This window comes from Rana temporaria, chromosome 8 (assembly GCF_905171775.1).
Source record: "Rana temporaria chromosome 8, aRanTem1.1, whole genome shotgun sequence".
Lineage (NCBI taxonomy): Eukaryota > Metazoa > Chordata > Amphibia > Anura > Ranidae > Rana > Rana temporaria.
In genome coordinates this window covers 63,055,609-63,077,467 of record NC_053496.1, presented here as the reverse complement: position 1 = coordinate 63,077,467, position 21,859 = coordinate 63,055,609, and the positions used below count along the sequence as shown (strand labels likewise).

General features: G+C 44.0%; 1 protein-coding gene across 2 annotated transcripts in view; it reads right to left on the bottom strand.

The window, feature by feature from the left end:
* Positions 1 to 5,068: 5,068 nt before the first annotated feature.
* The window catches only part of SFXN3 (sideroflexin 3), a 49,370-nt gene continuing 32,579 nt past the window's right edge, over positions 5,069 to 21,859 (bottom strand). For both annotated transcript variants that reach the window (XM_040361910.1, XM_040361909.1), the window contains exons 8-11: positions 18,585 to 18,634; positions 15,310 to 15,359; positions 7,692 to 7,739; positions 5,069 to 5,459 (exon numbers count right to left, since the gene is read on the bottom strand). In XM_040361910.1, the coding sequence (XP_040217844.1) occupies positions 5,363 to 5,459; positions 7,692 to 7,739; positions 15,310 to 15,359; positions 18,585 to 18,634 (245 nt within the window). In that variant the 3' untranslated portion in view covers positions 5,069 to 5,362. The remainder of the gene's footprint in view (positions 5,460 to 7,691; positions 7,740 to 15,309; positions 15,360 to 18,584; positions 18,635 to 21,859) is intronic.

Genomic DNA, 21,859 nt, shown 5'->3' with positions numbered 1-21,859 from the left:
GGTTGATGCTGTCACCCCTTCTCTTACATGAAAGTGTTCTAGGCCGGAAACAGACTCGGACACAAGAACATGGGAAGAGGTCACATTCTATCCTACACCCAGAAGCACTAGATATTTTCTTAAGGCTCATAAGGGAGCAATGAAGGGGTGGGGAGAGCAGTAAATACTAGCATAAATGGGTTGGGGTTGACCTAAGTAGGCAAACTGACAAAGTCTCAATAATTTGGTACTCCCTGAACCCCACATGGCCTCGCCTCTCCTAGAAAGATTCAAGCCATATAGAAAAGGAAAACTTCTTGTTTTAAGAGATTTGTTTATTGGTAACATATCAGAACGGCACAAAATACATCATTGTATCTTACTTTCACACACAAAGTAATCACCAATACATCATTAATAAGAGTTTTGGGCTTTCCTCCTCAAATATGTTATATAAAACTAACACATTCTTGATTAACTGCTGAGCTTAAGAAATAACTATATAGGATGGAGGTCCTATGGGATGACCATTCTTGGGCCTCTTACTTTTCCTATCACCATTCTAAAAGCGATCATACTTCTAAGACATATGCCATAAATTAACCAATGACACTAATAATGTATACTATGCATTTTCATAGCAATCAAACATTGGTGCTAGAACGAAAAAAAATTATTGTATTGTTCATTTAAAAAAAGGCCGTTTGCTGCCTGTATATGAGCCCTATAATAGTTGCACAGTGTGCTGTAGCTTAAACTATGAGCACGCTGTGGTATATTCAAACAGCAAAAGCTATCTTAAAATGTATAATGTAATAAAAATATAAGTGTAAAGTATAATAAATGGCTATTAATGTTCATACAAAGACCACGTCAGAAAATATGCAGTTTAGGACAAAGCCAACTGCAAAAGTTGCATTGCTTAAATGGACTTACTGCCATCTATTTGCACAGTACACGAAAACCTCAAAGGATAAATTCACCAAAGGAAAAAAAAAAAAAAACAGCCCCTTACCTACCTCCTTCAACGATTGTGGCCTCTGCACTGTCTATAGCCTGGCTGGCAACACATTTAGTGCAGGATTGCCTAAACCAGTGTGCCAATGTCCATTATGCCGTGTACACACGACCATTTTTAATGTCATGGAAAAAAACAACGTTTTTATTGACGCGATTCTTGTCAAGCCTGCCTTGCATACACACGATCGTGAAAAAAAAATTCTCAAGCAAAGCGCGGTGACGTACAACGGCACTATAAAGGGGAAGTCCTATTCGAATAGCGCCACCTTTTGGGCTTGATTATGCAAATTTCCCTTCTCATAACTTGCTTCTGATCATGCGCGTTTTTTTCCCCGTTGTTAAAGCCTACACATGACCATTTTTCATGATGTGAAAAACGTCAAGAAAAAATAGAACATGTTCTAGATTTTTAAAGACCATTTTTCACATTGTGAAAAATGCTCTGGAGCCTACACATGGGCCCAGATTCTCAAAGGGCTTACGACGGCGCAACGCAATGTACGCCGCCGTAAGTCTTAATCTGGGCCATCATATCTATGCGACTGATTCTTAGCATCAGTTACGCATAGATATCCATTAGATCCGACAGGCGTAAGGCTCTTACGCTGTCGGATCTTAAATGCATTTTTTTTGCCGCTAGGTGTCGCCTCCGTAGTTTTCCCCGTCGAGTATGCAAATTAGCAAAATACGCGAATTCCCGAACGTACGCGCGGTCGACGCAGTGAAGTTACGACGTTTACGTAAGATTTGCGCAGCGTAAAGTTGCCCCTGCTATATGAGGGGCAACCAATGTTAAGTATGGCCGTCGTTCCCGCGTCGAAATTTAAAAATTTACGTCGTTTGCGTAAGTCGTCCGTGAATGGGGCTGGATGCCATTTTTGTTCACGTCGAAACCAATGACGTAATTTGGAGCAATGCACCCTGGGATATTTTCCGGGGAGGGAACGCGCTTAATTTAAATGCTCCACGCCCCCTACCCGGCTAATTTGAATTAGGCGGGCTTGCGCCGGGTGATTTATGATACGCCGCCGCAACTTTACAGGCAAGTTCTTTGTGAATAAAGCACTTGCCTGTAAAACTTGCAGCGGCGTAACGTAAATCAGATACGTTACGCCCATATACGAGAATCTGGGCCATGATCTTTTTAATGACCAATTTAAAAAATAGATTTTTTTTTCGTCATTAAAAAACGGTCGTGTGTACGTGGCACAAGACTTGGTGAATGTTGTGGCTGCAATCCTGGTACATCACATTCAAGTCTATGGAGCATTAGAACACAGACGTGGACAGCCCGTCAGTACATTTTTACTGCAAACAGGGCATGAGGCCACAGCCATCAGGAAGGTTGTGCAAGAGCGTGGACCCAGCATAGTATATTTAGGGGCTGTTACAAGTTTTTGTGTTTTTACTAAAATCCTATTAAATTGCTACCTACCTAAAACATTCCATTCCATTACTTTATTAGACAACAGATTTCTTTAAAGTGACAAAACACATATTGATCAGAAATTAAATACTAGCTCTACTGATCCCTGTGCATTATGGAAGTCTGACACTTCTTCCAAACTCCTGGATCTTGGGCGCCTATGGACATAGGATGTTTGCTCCATCTGGCCAATTGTGGTCTTGTGTCTATACAGTCTGGATGGCAGATATTGCCCTCTCTCCACCATACCAGTGAATGTTTGATGCGTGGCAGGCCATTAAGCATTGGAATCAGGCACGCATGGCAATCCACCATCTGAAGTCTGTAGGAAGCTTTACCATTTTGACTATGCAAGTAGAAAAGTCAATGGTACAGTCTCCTGCAAGGCAGTAATAAGTGAGGATTTTTATAGTGAATTGGTGTATTACTCATCACAGCTGGCTCCATCTCACACTGGATAATGATTTTTACTAAGCATAACTCCCAAAAGGTTTATGAATAAAATGTCTAATTTTCCTCACCTGAAATGGCAGCTCAAGCAAATCTCTGTAGAATCTTTAAACTGCAGTTTCAGTTTATAATAATAGAGCAGCCCCAAAATGATGTTTTATTAAACAGTCATACAGTATATTCAATAATGTCTTTGACATTTAGGGTCCAATTCAGGCTGGGACTGGCAATCTGTCAACCTATATATTGGCTAAAGGGCCTTGAAGGTCTATCATTTCATGAACTGAAGGAGGCCACTATGGAGTGGTTAACCTCCCTCGTCACTTGTAAAAGAATGGCTTGCAGCCTGGGATCTCACTATTACGGTATTTCTGATTTCCCGAAATATTTAAAATCCTATAAAGAATGCAAGAGAGGTGATATTGATTTGTCTAGTTTAATAATACTTGAGATGGGGGCTGTAAAAGGAAATTCATCAAGATTATTTGAAACTGAAGTCATCAAAAATTAATGTTCCCCTATAACTGGTGTCACTTCACTTACCTGTAATGAAACATGCTGCTTTGTGGAGAAATCTTGTCTGCGAGGTGCCCAGTCATCCTCCTGGTACAGAACTTCCAGCTTGGTGGAGGTTAATAGCTTTGGGCTGAACGGCATTCAAGGCTAGTTTTAGACCAGTGGTGCCCAACCTTTTAAAGCGCGAAGGCCACTTTAGCGACTTGGTAACCGGTCGTGGGCCACAATGAGCAGAGCGGGCGGATGACAGGTTCATGTCTGATCTGCATGTGCAGAGCGGACAGGGTCATAGCCTATGGGCCCTCCACTCCGCCCAGATGGAAAGGGACAGATCCCCTTCTGTTTATTTTAACGTATCGGATTAAAGGTGGGCCTGTGTAAACAGACACAAGTCTGTTTACATCTGTCACCCCATAGAGATGGATAGAGAGTCCAATTGGGATTGATCGATCCTGTGAGAGGAGGCAAAATCTGCTTTCACATGGATGTGCTGGGGTTTACCCACACCGAGGATGCAGTGCAGTACACCTGTGGTTTTCCTGCGGGTTAGCTGCATTTTGCCACAGACTTCTATTATATCCTACAGGTGTGGTGCATTTGATGAAAGCGCACCAAACCCGCAGGTAATAACAGAAGTCTATGGCTCAGTGACGGTAACCCGCAGGTGCACTGCGCTGAACCTGCAGATCAGTTTCAAACCAGCCCAGTAACCACTGCAGAACAGATATGCGCATATATACACTCTGATTTCAGTAATAAACGTACCTTTAATAACAGTCTACCATTCAGGTATTGGTGGCGGCGCTATACAGGTTCAGCAGCCGCATCCTCTACCGCTGGCTTCAGTCGCAACACTGATACTCTGGAATGGCGGGTTGGCAACCCACGATCTGGGCTTGCCAAACCATCCCAGAGCAGGAGGTACTGGGCCACTGGTTAGGCAAATCATTGCAGCTAAATTCATTAGGCTTTCCGCAGTAATTCTGTGCAGCAACACAGTCTTCTTTTAATTGGTATGTGCTGTGCAACCCTTTGCTGATGCTGCAGTTTGCGCATGTCTAGCTTGCTGAACCCAGGGAACACACCACCCTGCATTTTTACATACTCACTTTTAGGGCTGTAGAAAAATGTGTTGGACTGATGTTTGTCTGTCACCCTAGGTGCAGCTGAACTCGTACAATTTCATTCCCGCATGTCAGTCCCGACTTTTTAGAGACATCGATGCAGGTTTCTACACAGATGTCAATGGAAATCGCGCCCCGAAATCACCAAAAGTAGTACAATAGCTACTTTTGGGAATCAGTGCGGCGACGCAGCGATTCGGACACTGCTTTTGCCAGCAATTGCCACGCGATTTGAAATGTCAAATCGCATCAATGTGAACCAGGGCTTAATGTTTTATAAATGAATGTTTTGGTAATTCCTGTAGGGGTAACTGTAATTGTGACCCTGTAACACCTTATTACCCATATAACCATCATTTTAGACAGCCACAATCTAAAGATAATATTGCATTTGTGCGTCAAAGCAACTTTTAAAGCATATTTAGTGTCAGTTTAAAAACTTCAGTTTGGATTTAGCTTTTTCCCTGCAGATCTTCAAATTTGCATTTTGGTTACAGGATTTCCTTCCAAATAAAGGCAAAATAAAAGAAGAACAATAGCTGTACAACGGATCTGTTTTGTCCTATATATAGAAATCTGTGCCATCTGCTTTTAATTCTCAACTTCAAAGGCTGGTGCATCTTCTTATATGCCTTGGAAGAAGCCACTAAAAACTGGAATGTATTAAACTCACCAGGAAAACACCAAACAATAACTAAGTCACATATCCATACACCACGTCTGATTATACCTGAGATAACTGCCCATGTAGTACAATACAATTGTGTTAGCAGCTTGTAAAGTGAATGGCAAAGATGTCTTGTTCATGTATTGACTGACTGACAATGGTTCATTGGATTGTCCTTATCTAGAGTCCTTTATTAAAGTATACAATCTGAGTGTTCGGGTTCTTCTGCAGGATACGGTCACGGACCTCTGGTTCTAGATTGGACACTTTCATGGAGCTAATAAACAAAATAACAAATAGGTTAATGGGTAACACCACCTAGGATAATAATGCCAGTTCACTCATATTATACTGAATTGTGCGCAGGTTAGCAGCCACAGCCTCTGAGAGACATGGTTGGGTCAACATGCAATAAAATAAGCCTAAGACTGCTTCAACACAAGTTAAAAGTAGCCAATAAATAAAATCAACGTTCACAAAAACAATGAAAATTAAGATGCCAATCTTTACCGTGCAGCGCTGTGTACTGATATAAAATGCAACAGCTATTGAAAAACTAAAATATAAATATTAAATCAATTGCATAGAAAAAAAAAAAATCTATAAAATTATAAATCAGTTCCATGCATGTATAACAAAAAACCTTCCAAAGTGCTCAAATTAATTAATAAGAATAAATAAATCATTCCAAAAAAGTCAATCCACAAAAAGCTCATTAGATAAATATCAGTCTTCAAACAAGTGCTCTGAGTGCTGTGTCTTAGGGACATGGCCTAATGGTGGGCATGTGTAAGCTGTCAGAGAGACTGAGGGGAGGTCCGGCTGGGCAGTTATACAGAGTGGCGGATGAGCCAGCTTCTGTCTGCATTGGAAATAGTGAAGTGAGTCCAAGTTTAAAGGGGGTTGTAAATAACATCTCATACTTGCCTCCACTGTGCATTTCGTTTTGTACAGAGTGGACCCAATCTTCGTCTTCTAGGGTCCCTCGGCGGCTGTCTTGGCTCCTCCCCGCAAGAGCTAACCCCCCTCTGGCAAGTGCTCTCCCAAGGGGGTTAGCATGGCAGGCGCGCTCCCGTGTGATACAGTCGGCGACAATAGCCGCTGAGGATATCACTCGGCCCCTGCCCTGACGCATCATTGATTTGATTGACAGCAGCGGGAGCCAATGGCTGCGCTGCTATCAATCATCCATTGATGAGACGCCTCAAGCTGGGGGAAAGTATCATGCCCATAGAGATTTGGGGGTCAGGTAAGTAAAATGGGGGCTCGGGCGGAGAGTGCAAGGTGTTTTTTCACCTCAATGCATAGGATGCATTAAGGTGAAAAAACACGAAGCTTTACAACCCCTTTAATGGTATGTGTTCTTACACCAGCAATTTTGGAACTAAAATTCATTTATTTAGTATGGAATTAAACTTTTGGGCTGATCGTTTTCTTAGTTCTGGTATATCGAAGGGGGCTAAAATTCGACTGGAAGTGTCAGATGATCACTTAAAGAAGCATATAAGCTTTGGTTGCTGATTCAATGTTAGAAAGGCAAATCATTTTGGTGAGTTGCTTTCGGTTGGGAGTTGGTCACAGATAACTGATTCAATTTTGTGGAACGAAGACACAGCACTTACGGTACTTAAATAATTTAGAAAAAAAGGCAATCCTCAAAAAGTTCATTCAAAAAAGATTAATCTTTAATTAATTTGAGCACTTTGGAGCATATCAAGCTTATTGTTATACTGTATATGCAAGGAACTGATTTATCATATATAGATTCAAATTTTAAAATTTGCTGTTACACTTTATATTAGTACACAGCCCGGCCTAGAGGGTATTGGCATCCTAATTTTAATTTCATTGATTATTTGAATATTATTTGGGGGATTTATACTGCAGCTGATCTGGTTATAACAGTAATGTTGTTTGCATTGTAATAACAGCACAGAGTAAGGGTATGTTTAAAATATTTGAAATGTCTCAAAATCAGATTAATGTATTTATATACATTTATAAATTATCAGCGGAATGAAACATTAGAATTTATCAGCATTTGGCCCATGGTTGGGGCCTGTAATTTGAGAACCAAAATTCATTAAACAAGGTGGGGTCAAGGGAAGGCTTCTGCCACAGGCCACAATTTAGATGCTTCCAAAGATTAAAATGAATCATAAAGAGTTCTGTTTCCATCTTGCCCAACACTGGTACTGATCAATGATTAGACAATAAACCTACAGTATTGATGATACCAATGATTCCAGTGCAACTGTTCAACAAAGAGACTAAAGTAAAAATGAGCACCATGATCAATACTGAGACCTCAACCAGGCAGGTAGGACAATTATGGTTGCTTGCATACTGTTCCCTGCTAATGATTTAGGAATAGCCTTGTGCCATATGTCAAGGTCTACACAGAATATTATCAAACATGTACTGAACAGTGGAAGTTACAACAGAGCAAAATGCTATTTTTGAAAAGAGATATCCTGTTTTATTAAAAGAAAAAATACGTTTTTCACACCTTTTCTGAGGAAACAGGGCACAGCATAGCGGCGTTGCGAAGACCAAGCTAAAACAAAAGAAAAATTATATTCTGAGTAGATGACAAATCAGATATACAAGACTTTACCAATCAGATAACAGAGATGGAAAGGCAGGTCATGTGACAGGCTATGGTCTTTACACCATCAAAAAGATAATTGGGCATAGAATTAACTAGGCACATAATCAAACATGCTACTTTATCCAACTCATGGAAGACTGCAGAAGAAGCTTCTCTAAATCAAGGAATCCTACAGTGGTGATAGTTTAAAAGGTGTTTTCACATCTACTGAATTACATAAACATGGCACTAAAATAAATTGTACAGGTCAATAAGTAATGTCTACAGATGTAAGGATGGTCATAAATAATTCAGACTCATCCCCGATCCTCGGCCCTATTTGAAGTTTGATCAAGGATGGGAACACACCAAGGGCAAAAATGAGCAGTCATGATATTGGAAGCAATTATGTTTGCCAATGGAGCCTCTGTTGCTTATTGGAAAACCGGAGTTAGGCTTACCGGTAACTCTATTTCTAGGAGTCTTCCAGGACAGCCTCTGAGACCTTGGGCTCCTCCCTCCGGGACAGGAAACACACACACCCCCATTTCTTTAAAGGCGGTCCTCCAGGCCTCCATCTTCAGTTCATACAAGAAAACCACCGGAAGGCTCTGAAAGACATAATACACTAACACAATGTTAGTTCATACCTCAGATACCTAGGTAAAGACCCCGGGTGGGAAAACCCCGGCTGTCCTGGAAGACTCCTAGAAATAGAGTTACCGGTAAGCCTAACTCCGGTTTTCTCAAGTCGTCTTCCAGGACAGCCTCTGAGATGATAAGCAAGAAAACACTTACTTGTTAGGGGGGGCAACTGCCTGGAGGACCTTGCGTCCAAACGCCTGATCCCTGTCTGATAACAGGTCTAGCCTGTAGTGTCTGGCGAACGTGGAGGAAGATGACCATGCCGCTGCCTTGCAAATGTCTTCCATTGATGCTCCGGCTTTCTCCGCCCATGATGCCGAGACTGCCCGGGTCGAGTGTGCTTTAACCAAAGGTGGGAGCCTGCCCTCTGACTGGTAAGCTTCTGTGATCGTTGACTTGAGCCACCTTGCCATGGACGATTTTGAAGCCTTATATCCTTTGCGGACTCCCGCAAAATTAATGAAAAGGGATTCAGAGTGCCTAAAATTCTTAGTGGCCTCTAAATAAACTAAAAGACATCTTTTGACGTCTAGTAAACTTATCGACTCCTCTTCATTAGCTTCTGAAGTGGAGCGAAAAGTGGGTAAGATAATGTCCTGTGTCCTATGAAAGTTGGACGACACCTTGGGCAAAAAAGAAGGGTCTGTTTTAAGAACTATCTTATCCTCTAGAACTAACAGAAAAGGCTCCTGGATTGACAGGGCCTGCAGATCACTGACCCTCCTGGCCGACGTGATCGCTATCAAAAAAATAGTTTTTAAACTTAAATTCTTTAGAGAAGCTTTCTCCAAAGGTTCAAAGGGGGGTCTGGTAAGAGCCCTAAGGACTAGAGATAGATCCCAAGAAGGACAAGCTCTTACTCTAACTGGCTTGGACCTTACTAAAGCTTTGAAAAAATTCTTTATGAATTGATTTTTCTGGAGGGGAAATTCAAGGAACACACTCAGGGCCGCTGTCTGAACTTTTAACGTACTGGTAGATAGGCCTAACTCGACCCCTGCCTGCAGAAAATCCAATATTACCGAAACACCAGGCTGGACAACCCCTCGTTCTGCCTGCCAAGAACAGAACTTTTTCCAGACCTTGTCATAAATGGCCCGGGTAACCGGTTTGCGGCATTCTAGGAGTGTTTTAACCACCTTCTCTGAGAACCCATGAGATCTCAACAGCTGTTCCTCAGATACCAAGCTGTGAGATTCAATTTCTCTATTTCTGGGTTGAGAACTGGACCCAGGGAAATTAGGTCTTCCTTCCATGGAAGAGTCCAAGGAGGATCCACAGCTAGCCTCCTCAGGTTGGCAAACCATGGTCGCTTGGGCCAGAATGGTGTTATTATGATCAGGTCCGTGGGTTCTGTCAGAAACTTCTGGAGGACTCTGGCTATCAGCCTTATTGGTGGAAAGGCGTACGCTAGTCTGAAGTTCCAAGGATTGGCAAAGGAGTCTACCCCTATGGCTAGATCCTGAGGATGAATGGAAAAGAATCTCATTACTTTCCTGTTTTTTTGAGATGCAAAAAGGTCCACCTCTGGTTCCCCCCAGTGGGACACTATCTGACTGAATACCTCCGTATTTAAGGACCATTCGTCCTGGCTGGCGGCTCAGAAAATCCGCCAGAGTGTTGTGAGAGCCTTTTAGGTGAACTGCCGAAAGGAAAGACAAGTTCACTTCTGCCCAGTTCATAATCTTGTCTGCGATAGCCTGCAGGGGAGGACTCCTCGTACCTCCCTGCTTGTTTAAATAAGCGACGGTCGCCGCGTTGTCTGTCCTGACCTGCAGATGCCTCCCTGATATCAAGGGCTGGAAGGACTCTATTGCCCTTAGGACTGCAAGAAGTTCTTTCTGGTTTGAAGACCGTTGAGCCTCTCTTGGAGACCAGGAGCCTTGAGCCAAGCTGCTCCCTAGGTGGGCTCCCCACCCCAGCGCGCTGGCATCCGTAGTCATCACTATGGCCGTGGGCGGATTCCAAGACAATCCGATCTCCAAATTGTGGTGGTTCCGCCACCACCACAGGGTTCTTTTTAACTTGGTCGGAATGTGCATAGGGAGGTCTAGGCCTTCTCTTCTTCCATCCCACTGTCCTAGCATCGCATTCTGTAAAAAACGCTGGTGATGCCTGGCCAACGGCACTGCTGGAAAGCAGGCCGACATCAGTCCCAACACTCTCATAGCTTCCCTGATTGGAGTGATCTGATTGGTTTGTATCTGAGCCACTGCCTGCCCCACTTTCTGAATCTTCTCTACCGGAAGAAATACTTTCCTTTCCACCGAGGAAATCCTGTACCCTAAGTACAGGACTTCCTGGGACGGAATAAGCTGGGACTTCTCTCTGTTCACCAGCCAACACAGGGAGCGGAGTAACCTCTGGGATTCCTCTAGGTCCTTTTCCAACTGGGGACCGGAGGAGGAAACGAAAAGCAGATCGTCCAGGTACGGTATTACAGTGATCGCCTTGTTCCTTAAGGGTGCTAGGGCTTCTGCTAGTACTTTTGTGAAGATCCTCGGAGAGGAGGCTAGGCCGAAGGGAAGTGCCCTGAATTGGTAATGGACCACTTCCGAGCCTCTCTGTACTGCCAACCTCAAAAATCTTTGGTATTCCCGATGTATGGGGATATGGAGATACGCATCTCTGAGGTCTATTGTTGCTAGGAAGCAACCCGGGAACAAAAAAATTTGTTACTGAAAATATCGATTCCATCCGGAATCTTTTGTATCTCAGGAATCTGTTCAGGGGACGGAGATTCAGGATCAACCTGAACTTCCCAGAGGTTTTTTTTACTACAAACACGTGTGAGTAATTCCCTTGCCCTTCCTCCTCTCGAGGAACTCTCACCAAAACCTTCTGGTCTTGAAGATTTCCCAATAACAGGCTTAGAGCTTCCGCCTTCTCTCGGTCTCTTGATAACCTGGTTAGCAAAAACATAGGAGGAGGAATTACATCGAATTCCAGCCTGTACCCGTTCCTGATGATATCTAGAACGAACAGGCTTGGCGTACACTGAATCCACTGTGGGAGGAACTCCCCCAATCTTCCTCCCACAGGGACTAAGGCGTCACTGGGGTTTTGGGGTGGCTTGAGGAGGATTGAATAAGATGTTTCCTCTACCACGCCCTTTATTCCCTGTCCAGTGCTTCTTGGGGTGACCACGCTCTGGCCCTGACCTCTGTTGCCTGAAGCCACGAAAAAACTGTTTATTGTCGCCTTTTTTCTTTTTCTCAGGAAAAGATTTCTTTTTATCCTGGGTTCTTTCTAAGGCTTCCTGCAGACCAGGCCCAAACAAATGATCGCCTGAGAAAGGCAGCCCACAAAGTTTTAATTTAGAACCAGAGTCCCCCGGCCAAGTTTTAAGCCATACAGCCCGCCTGGCGGCGTTGACTAAGGCGGCCGATCTGGCTGCCAGTCTGACAGACTCAGCTGAGGCATCTGCTAAAAATCCCACAGCTTTAAACAATAAGGGAAATGAGCCTAGAAGTTGTTGTCTAGAGGTACCTGCTGATATATGTGACTGTAACTGTGTAAGCCAGCATTCAAGATTCCTGGCTACACAGGTAGCCGCTAGGGCTGGTTTTAAACCAATGGACGAAGCATCCCATGCCCGCTTGAGCAGCACATCTCCCCTCTTATCCATGGGATCCTTCAGTGCGCCTAGATCATCAAAGGCCAAATCTGTATTTTTTGATATCTTGGCCAATGGTGCATCCAATTTTGGAATTTTATTCCATGGTTGAGAGACATCGGATTCAAACGGGAATCTCCTTTTAAGACTTCCCGAAAAAAATGGTCTCCTTTCTGGATGTTCCCACTCCAGCAAAATCAATTCAACAAGAGATTTATGTACTGGGAAAACCCTGGCTTTCTGTGCATTAGACCCTAGATACATCTGGTCATGCTTAGAAAGAATGACTTGCTCCTCCTGAATTTCTAACGTGTCGTAGACCGCTTTTAGCAGATCTCCCACGTCTTCTAGTGTCAGTCTATACCTAGATCCCGTAGGGACATCTTCCCTGTCCTCGGACCCCGAAGCGGAATCTGCTTGGGAAGATGTCGGACCTGAAAGAGACCACCCACTTGATCTGCCTTCTCTTTCTAGTTCCTCTTCTTGTACTGGAACCGATAAAGAAGGGGTACTGGCTGCCCTGGGTAGCGGGACTGGTACTTGTACTCTATCCATCATTCCTCTAAATGATGAAAAGGTGGACGCTAATTCATCCTTAACAGAAGACAGGATCTTTCTGCACTCTGCTGCTGAATCGTCCTTAACTAAGTCATTGACACATTCTGGGCATACTGGCTTCTTCCAATTAACGCTCATTTTAGCCCCACACACGGCACACTTCTTCCTGGGAGTCTGAACAGGAGGCACCTTAACCTGAGAAAGACAGACAGGAAGCTATTTAGAACATCCCTTTAACTAACACCTCTGTGCAGTAAGGAATGAGTGTGCGCTAAAAACCCTCCACCACAGGTTCCCCACCTTAGGAGAGTGAATAATAATAGAGTGCCACCCTCCCAGTGTAAGAGTAGTCTACCCTCACCACCTTACCTGGGAGGTACCGGAGCTTGCTGCGCATGGCTCTGTGGCCTGAATCGCCTCTTCCATGTCGCTGGGTATTTTTTCACGGCCTGGCCGAGGATCACCCTTGCTCCGGGCCTGTCTCTTCTGCCGCGCCGTACCTTTAAACCAGGAGATCGGAACGCATCTCCGCGGCGCCCTCCGATGACGTCGTTCCGGCGGAGGTGAGTCACTTCCGCCCCTTGGAACGCAAACCCGCCCCTCGGCTTCCGGAAGCACGGAGCTTCCGCCCTCTCTCGCCTCGCAGCACGGAGGAATGATCCTGGCTGGTAAGCGTCTCCCGCCTCCGCCAGTCCGCCGAACCTTAAAGGTAAACAGGGGTTTTTAGGGTAAAAGCGCCATCGATGGTCCCACTCTCCCCGAGCTAGGGCAGCATTAGATACGGCACCATACTCTACCCCTAACAGGTCAGAGGGGTGCCCAGGCAGAGGAGGTCATAGCCAGGTGCTCCTTCACAGGACAGTCCTGAGACCTGGAGCTCCCATGTTCCTTGCGTGCGTGCTCCTTCCCGTCCGGTAGGAAACACAAATAACTGAAGATGGAGGCCTGGAGGACCGCCTTTAAAGAAATGGGGGTGTGTGTGTTTCCTGTCCCGGAGGGAGGAGCCCAAGGTCTCAGAGGCTGTCCTGGAAGACGACTTGAGAAAATATTTTTTTGTGGTGGTAGCCATCAACAGTTAATTCAAATTATTGCTGTGCTTCTCAAAATCTGTTACTAATAAAGATGTGTTGCTGCTTGGGAGACTAAAAAGATTTGAGGGACAGAATACAGTGTAGCACTACCCCCGAAGGAGCTGCTGGTTTAGATTTGGGCCTGTCGTTACCTTACTGTTCCATACGCTCGTTTCAGGGGTTCTCCTTGAAGAGTTGTCACAGAAATGTCTTGCACCAAACACAAAGTCTCTTTCAAGGTTTTTATTGAACAAAGTTCTCCAACAGAGGGGTAGAGGGATGGGGTGAGACTCAGGTACCTTTGCTTTGCGGATCACGGGTACAACTTGGATCCAGAGGATTAATTCAGCTCCACCAGATAGGTCTACTCTCACTGGCCTAGCAGCTGGTGCGAAGCTCGTCAAAGTCTCTGCCACATACTTGATACGTGTTGTCAGGCCGTCCCACGATCTTTTGCCACAAGATCGTGCAACTTTGCACACTTCCAATAAAGTACACAACTCATGGCGCCAATAATCTTTCAGCCAGGCTGGCAGCACAGTGAGGTAAATTTGCCAGGATACGTCCTTCAATTGAATCCCACTGGTTCAGCTTCCACCTGTAGGCAAGGTAGTGAAGGACCATCCCTGGATCAGTAGGCCCCAGAAACTCCTGGGCCTACTGTCAGTTGCGAGGCCTTGGACCAGCCGGCCCAGAGGCTACGAAACAGCTCACACATCCCTGAGGGCCATCAGGTCGGGATTGGAAGACGAACCCTGCCAAACGGTGTCTGTCCCTTAAGTACCCCTCCCCAGAATGCACAGCAGGTTGACCACGCCCCCTGAGCTGCTTCTGGGAAAGAGGTATCCAATGCATCCAGCCTGCTGCCTTCCCAACCTTGACCTGCGGTGACAGCAACACCCACCATCAAGGGGGAAATTGTGCAACCCAGCTGAACTGAAACAGAACCAACAATTTAGCATAATTAGTCTGAGCTAAACTACAGCTCAGGCAACTAAAATGTAATATATAGTGCCTACTCAATGGGAGCATGGCGCTACAACAGGAACCAAAACAGCTGACATAAAGTGGATGTAAACCTCAGACATGAAATATGGAAAAAGCATATCTTTCTATGGTGTGTACTTGTCTCTATCCAGAGCACGAACTGTAATTTACATATATTGGCTTGTTCCTCTGCTATGTGCATGAGTCCCTTCTGACAAGTTTTCCTGACACCAGGAAAAAAAAGGTGATGGGGAGGGAACTGTGATTGACAGTCTCAGCTCTGTTCCTGTGTGAAAGGGGGTGTGTCTCCTCCCTCCAATCAGCTTTCACTGAGCTCTGCAGAGTAGAATATCAGCTCCTCACTGCTGCTTTCTGGAAGCTCAGCAAGCTGTATAAATTCTGTGATTTGAACGGCTGTAAAGTAGAGAAGGCTGCAGATAAACAGGTACAACTTATGTAGGAGGATTTGTTTCATCTCTGTGTATCACCTGAGGCTAATCACTTCACTGGGCATATGCAAGGGTCACAACCACTTTAAATAATTATCTCTGATACTCCAGTTCCAAAATTGCTCCTATACAATGACCCGTTGAGCTAGCTATTGTACATAGATTTGTCCCTGTTTTATATAGGAACCATTTTAAAACAATACAACACTTACCAAAAGCCAACTAGTCCAACTTGTAAGGGTGCATTCATCAATGGATAACGCTGGGGACAGGAACAAGACAAAAAATTAAGATAAGGTTCTTTCCTATATACAAAGAAGACCTTCCAAAAGGAAAAATAAAAAGCCCTATTTTGGAGACAAAATCCCACCAGGTTGACAATAAACATAAGGATTTAGAAAACTGTTGCAGATCTTTTTTTGCCTGCTTCTTTCTGGCAGATATTGAGAAGAGCAACTAAAAATGAAGGGCCAGATACAGAGAGAATTGGATCCGCGCAGCGTATCAGAGATACGCTACGCCGCCATACCTTAACTGGCGGAATTTCGAATCCTCAACGATTTTGCGCCGCAAGTTACGGCGGCGTAGTGTATTTCTGGCGGCGGAATCCAATTCGGTGATCAGGGGGCAGGTTTCATTTAAATGAAGCGCATCCCCGCGCCGAATGAACTGCGAATGCGTCGTCCAGAAATTTCCCGCCGTGCTTTGCACCAAATTTTTTAACTTAGACGTGAGTTACGTCCATCCCTATTCACGGACGACTTGCGCAAAAAAAAAAAAAAAAAAAAATTCAAATTTCGACACGGAACGACGGCCATACTTAACATGGCAAGTCTATCTATACGCCGCAAAATACCAGCTTTAACTATACGTCGGAAAAAGCCGACTACAGACGACGTTAGAAAATGAGACGGCTGCGCGTACGTTCGTGGATCGTCGTAAATCGCTAATTTGCATACCCGACGCGGGAAAACGACGCGAACTCCACCCAGCGGGCGCCGAAGTATTGCATCTAAGATCCGAAGGCGTACGAAGCCGTACGCCTGTCGGATCTTACCCAAATGCCGTCGTATCTTCGTTTATGGATTTAAACTAAAGATACAATGCGGGAAATTTGAAAGTACGCCGGCGTATCAGTAGATACGCCGGCGTACTTGCTCTGTGAATCTGGCCCGAAGTTTCATTAATATCACAGGATAACCCCTACTGTTGTAATAAGAAACATTGCATCCCTGGCATTTCTATAGACAAGACGGTTTATTTATGTTTTAAATCTGATCTCCAAACAAAAACAATAAAGTGAATAGCCTAGCAAAAAAAATACAACTTCTGCTGCAATACTCACCTTCAAGCCCACAGTACTTTTTCGCCACAAGGTGTTACCAGCTTTTCCAGGTTAAATGACTGCCAGCATCATTCAACCCATGTCCTCTGAGGCAATATTGCCATAGACCTGCCTTCTGAGCATGCAGCTGGGTACAGATAATTACTGTACTGCGCAATGTTTACATGTCGCTTCATGAGCGCCATTCATTGCACTACCGCCACAAAGAGGAGAAGATAAAGAATCCGTGACATCATTAGACCAGGCAGCCAGAAAACCACTGGCAAAAATTCAAGGTCAAAAGCATTCCACTCTAACAAAAGGGGCAATGCCCATAGCTAAAGGTGATACAGGGTGGGTGAAGAGGACTCTGATCTTTGTGATAATCTACTTTAAAAAGCAGATTAATTAAATAGAAGAATTTATACCATGTAATAGGCTGCCTACAACTCAATCAATGGTTCTATGCAATGCTTCTGGTAAAGCAAATGGAAAACTAAACATAAAACAGAGCTATCAGTTTAGTTACAAAAAATGATATTGGCTGCAGACTAAAATTGTAAGTTTGAGATATATAGATAGATTATATATATATATATATATATAATCTATAATTATATAATGTTGTGCAGTCATTACTGTATGTATCTGAGACATTTATAGCTAAGGGGGTCTTATTTATAAAACATTAGTTGAACAAATGACATACACATTCAGGCAGGCCAGACAGATTTCCCCCGTATTTTCTTTAATAGATTATTTCCCATTTTGGCCACAAGATGGAGCTGACAATCATAGGAATTATTAATCTATTACAGAAAATACATGGAAAATGTAAACAAACCTGTATGACATGTGTCCAATGAATGTTTTATAAATAGACCCTTAAAGCGGGGGTTCACCCGAAAAAAATGTTTTAACATTAGATTGAGGCTAATTACGGGAAGCAGAATCGGGTGTTTTTTTTTTTTTAAATCAATGCAGTACTTACCGTTTTAGAGATAGATCTTCTCCGCCGCTTCTGGGTATGGTCTTTGGGACTGGGCGTTCCTATTTGATTGACAGCCTTCCAACAGTCGCATACAGCGCATCACGAGTTGCCGAACGTCGGTGCGGCTCTATACGGCGCCTGCACACCGACGTTCGGCTACTTTCGGAAACTCGTGACACGCTGTATGCGACGGTCGGAAAGGCTGTCAATCAAATAGGAACGCCCAGTCCCGCAGCCCATACCCGGAAGTGGCGGAGAAGATCTATCTCTAAAACGGTAAGTACTGCATTGATTTAAAAAAAAACACCCCATTCTGCTTCCCGTAATTAGCCTCAATCTAATGTTAAATTTTTTTTTTTTGGGTGAACCTCCACTTTAAGGTGATTGTAAAGCTTTGTTTTTAAATAACAAACATGTTAGGCCCCTTTCCACACCAGGACGGATCCGTCAGCGGCGTCCACCAGCTGATCTCCGCTGAGCCGGTGGATGACAGGTCCCTCTCTGCTCACTGAGCGGGGAGGGGCTTGTCGAGCGCCGCTGCTTGTCTATGGAGAGATCGGACTCATACTTACATCCTCTGTGCAAGGGTTTTGCACAGAGTGGCCAAAATGCTCCCTTTTTGGGGTCCCCCCACGGTGCATAGAATGCATCAAGGTAAAAAAACGTGAGGTTTTAAAGTGTTTGTAAACCCTTTTGTCTTACTTTTATCTTCAGGTAAGCCTAACCTATAGAGGAAATATCTCCTAAACATGCGATGTTTAGGGAAATATGTCACTTGTAGTGCGCCAATGTCGTCATCGGCGCATGCTCTGTGAAGAAATGGACCTCCGTGCCGTTTCTTCCCCAGCGCGTGCCGTGACTGACGGCTCACGTGCGCATGCGTGGGAGTGTCCTCACGCGGCTCCGACCCTGTAAAGAAGAGGGGTGAAGATAGACGCGGATGGCATGGGCTTCGTTTGCAGGCAAGTGTCATATAATGGTCTAGTATGCGATGCATACTAGCCCATTATGCTTTTCATGTGCAGGGTTTGCACACAGCAAAAGAGGAAGTAAAACCCGTTGGGGTTTACTTCCTCTTTAAAACCCCCTTAAGTGTAATAATATACAAAGAAATACAAATACAACGGTTTTATGGAACAGTTAACCATTCAGAACTTTGTGTTGAATCTTACTTTAAGAAATGCCTTCTTTTCCAGAAAATTCATAATTACAGGTGGGATAGCTAAGAAAGACAAAGAGACATGATTTAGGCATAAAAGGCAAGGAACACTAATAGTATATCTAAGCCTTATACCTGCTGTACATTATACTCTGTGTAGCCTAGTACACACTATAACAAATATTAATACATCATGAGCAGCACAAATATATCGTAGTTATTAAATTATTTTTTACGATATGAAAATGGTCCTAGATGTCCTTAGCCCTTTCCTATTCATTACTGTTCAGACCCTAATGCAAGTTCCCTCCTCAGCAATGTTGTCCACATTGAATAATTATTTTCTCAGATCAAAGTTCTATAGAGGCTCCCTAAAGTACATCAACTTAAAGTGGAATTCCAGGATTGATCCAACCAAGCTTAGAACAACTTCCAACACCTATACAAACTACCCTGTAGAAGGAAAGTGCTTATACTTACCTATTCTCAGGGCGTTCCGGTCTGATCATGTGATTGGCTCCCAGCGACAACTTCAGGACAAAGGAGGCAACGCCCACAACGGATGCCCCATCGTAAGCCTATGGTTGATGTCACCATCCAGGCATTCCATTCATTGTCGGCGTTTACTCCTCCCCCTGAACCCAACTGCTGGGGCAATCACGTGACCAGACTGAAGCGCCCTGAGAATAATTATAAGGATCTTCCTTCTACAGGGTGGTTAGAAAGGTGGTGGGAGCAGTTTAGACTTCATTAGTTAGAGCCTGGAATTCCACTTCAAGTTGGTTATCATTGACAACATTTTGACAACAATTACTCATGTAGCTCAATGTCGAGTATGTACTGTATGGATGTTGATTTCCTAACAATATTAAAGACAGTACATTTTGTATGTCTTTATGTTTCAGCTGTAGTCCATTACAGACCATACTTTCAGTGAAAATCAATAAAGCTACGCCTTCTTGAGCACCAAACGAACCCTTAGTGCCGGTTCACACATATGTGATTCGCACCGTATTGCTGCGCAGATCACATACGATGTCTGTGCGATGCGAATTTCAGCCATACAAATTGTATGGCTGAAATCGCAATAACATTCGCACCAAAATGGTGCAGGACCTTTATTTAGTCCGCGCTGGAATCGGATCGCATGGTTGTTCACACCTATGCCAACCAATTTCTGCACCATTTGACAGTTTGCACCGCTATATGCGAACTTTCTATTGACACCCACAGCAGTTTGCATAGGGCAGTGTGAACCGCCGGTGGGTGACATGCAATGCAGGAATCCGCACTGGAATTGCAAGAGTTCTCGCATGGCATATGTGTGAACTGAGCCTTAAGGTCCCATTCACACTATAGCGTATTGTATGCATTACTGCAACCATTTTTACGCATTGGTATACGTGCATTGTGGTATGGTGCTGGCACCTCAATGCACATATACAGCAAGGAAAAACTCATGTGCGTTGTGGTGGCTTGCTTTAAAATAGTGCAGGTATCATTTTTCTTGTGCTGAGGTGCATTCAAAGGCCTTTTAAAATGGCATAGGATTAACCCTAAATGACCACATTCTTTGGAAAAAAAGAGGAATTGATCTTCTTGCTCTATCCGAAATTGTAAATGATTACTGAGAATGCTAAACAGAGGCCCATAGGGCATTCGAGAATCCAGATATGGGGCCAGATTTCCAAGCATGAGGATGGTCATCTCACTTTAACATCTAGTGTCACCACACCCCAAAAAAGATTATTCAACAGAGTAAGGTTTAGAATAGATTCCATGAATTCCAAGAAGATATACTAAAGCTTGGGAAGGGAACTCACACATACATAAAGCATCAATGATGATTTCAGACTGTTTATTTGCACAAAGATCTTTGGCAACCAGTGTCCCTTATAATGGGTGCAGGTGACTATATAATAAGACAGACTTGCCACTCATCCTTCCAAAGCCCACTAAGGCCTCGTACAGACGAGAGGATATCCGCTGGAAACGGTCCGCCGGACCATTTCCAGTGGATAAATCCTCTGGCGGATTTGGATCTGATGGCTGTACACACCATCAGATCAAAATCCCTGCGGAATACATCCGCGGTGACGTGGCCGCGCCGTCGTGCGCGACCCTGGAAGGTAAATACTTCCACGCATGCGTCGAATCATTACGACGCATGCGTGGGATGGGAGCGGACGGACTGATCCGATGAGTCTGTACAGACGACTGGATCAGTCCACTGGACTGGATTCCAGAGGATAGATTTCTTAGCATGCTAAGAAATTTTTATCCGCTGGGAATCCGTCTGTTGGATTTTTATCCGCCGGGAAATGTCCGTTAGGCCGTACACACGACCGGATCTATCTGCTGGAACTGATCCGCGGATCAATCCCAGCGGATAGATCCGGTCGTGTGTACGGGGCCTAAGTGTCAGGACCCTTTCAAAGGGGCGTTTAGGCTAGATTCGTCTGTACATTTTTTTTGGACAGATCCAGACTGAACCACAATGTAAGTCTACATCTAGTCCCTTTGTCTGCAGATTAAAAAAAAAAAAAAAAAAAAAAAAAAAGAAGATGCATCCTTTTCCATTTTTGGGGACATAAACGGATGTAAATGTATGTTTACGTCCGTTCTCTTTACATCTGTTTTCAGGCGAAAAACATAAACAGCTAGAAAAAAAATTAACATGTGAAAAACTGAAAAAAACTAAAGATAAATGTGTAAACTGGAATAAAAAGGATTAAAATGTCATGCTTTAATCCCCAGCTGAAAAAGGCAAACGTAACATCCGTGCCCATTAATTTTTCTGTCCACATTTTGGCAGCAGATGTTAGTGGACCCATGAAGACTCCTTGGGCAACCAGATGTAAACTAAAGCCCTGTACACACAATCGGATATCTGATGGAATCTAGTCCGATGGATTTTTTCGTCGGATATCCGATGAAGCTGACTTTCATCAGTCTTGCCTACACAGTCACTGCAACCGAGCGGTGAGAAATTTGTCTGTTAGTCTTGCCTACACACCATCGGTCAAAAATCCGCCCGTATCCAACGCGGTGACGTAAACCACTACGACGTGCTGAGAAAAATTAAGTTCAATGCTTCCGAGCATGCGTGGATTTTTGACCAATGACCACACAGACGATCGTTTTTTTCTATAGTTTTTTTATCCATAGGACAATTTTAAAACATGTTCTATTTTTTTTTTCACCGATGGAAAACAAACCGATGGGGCCCACACACGATCGGTTTGTCTGATAAAAACGGTCCATCAGTCTGTTTTCATCAGACAAATC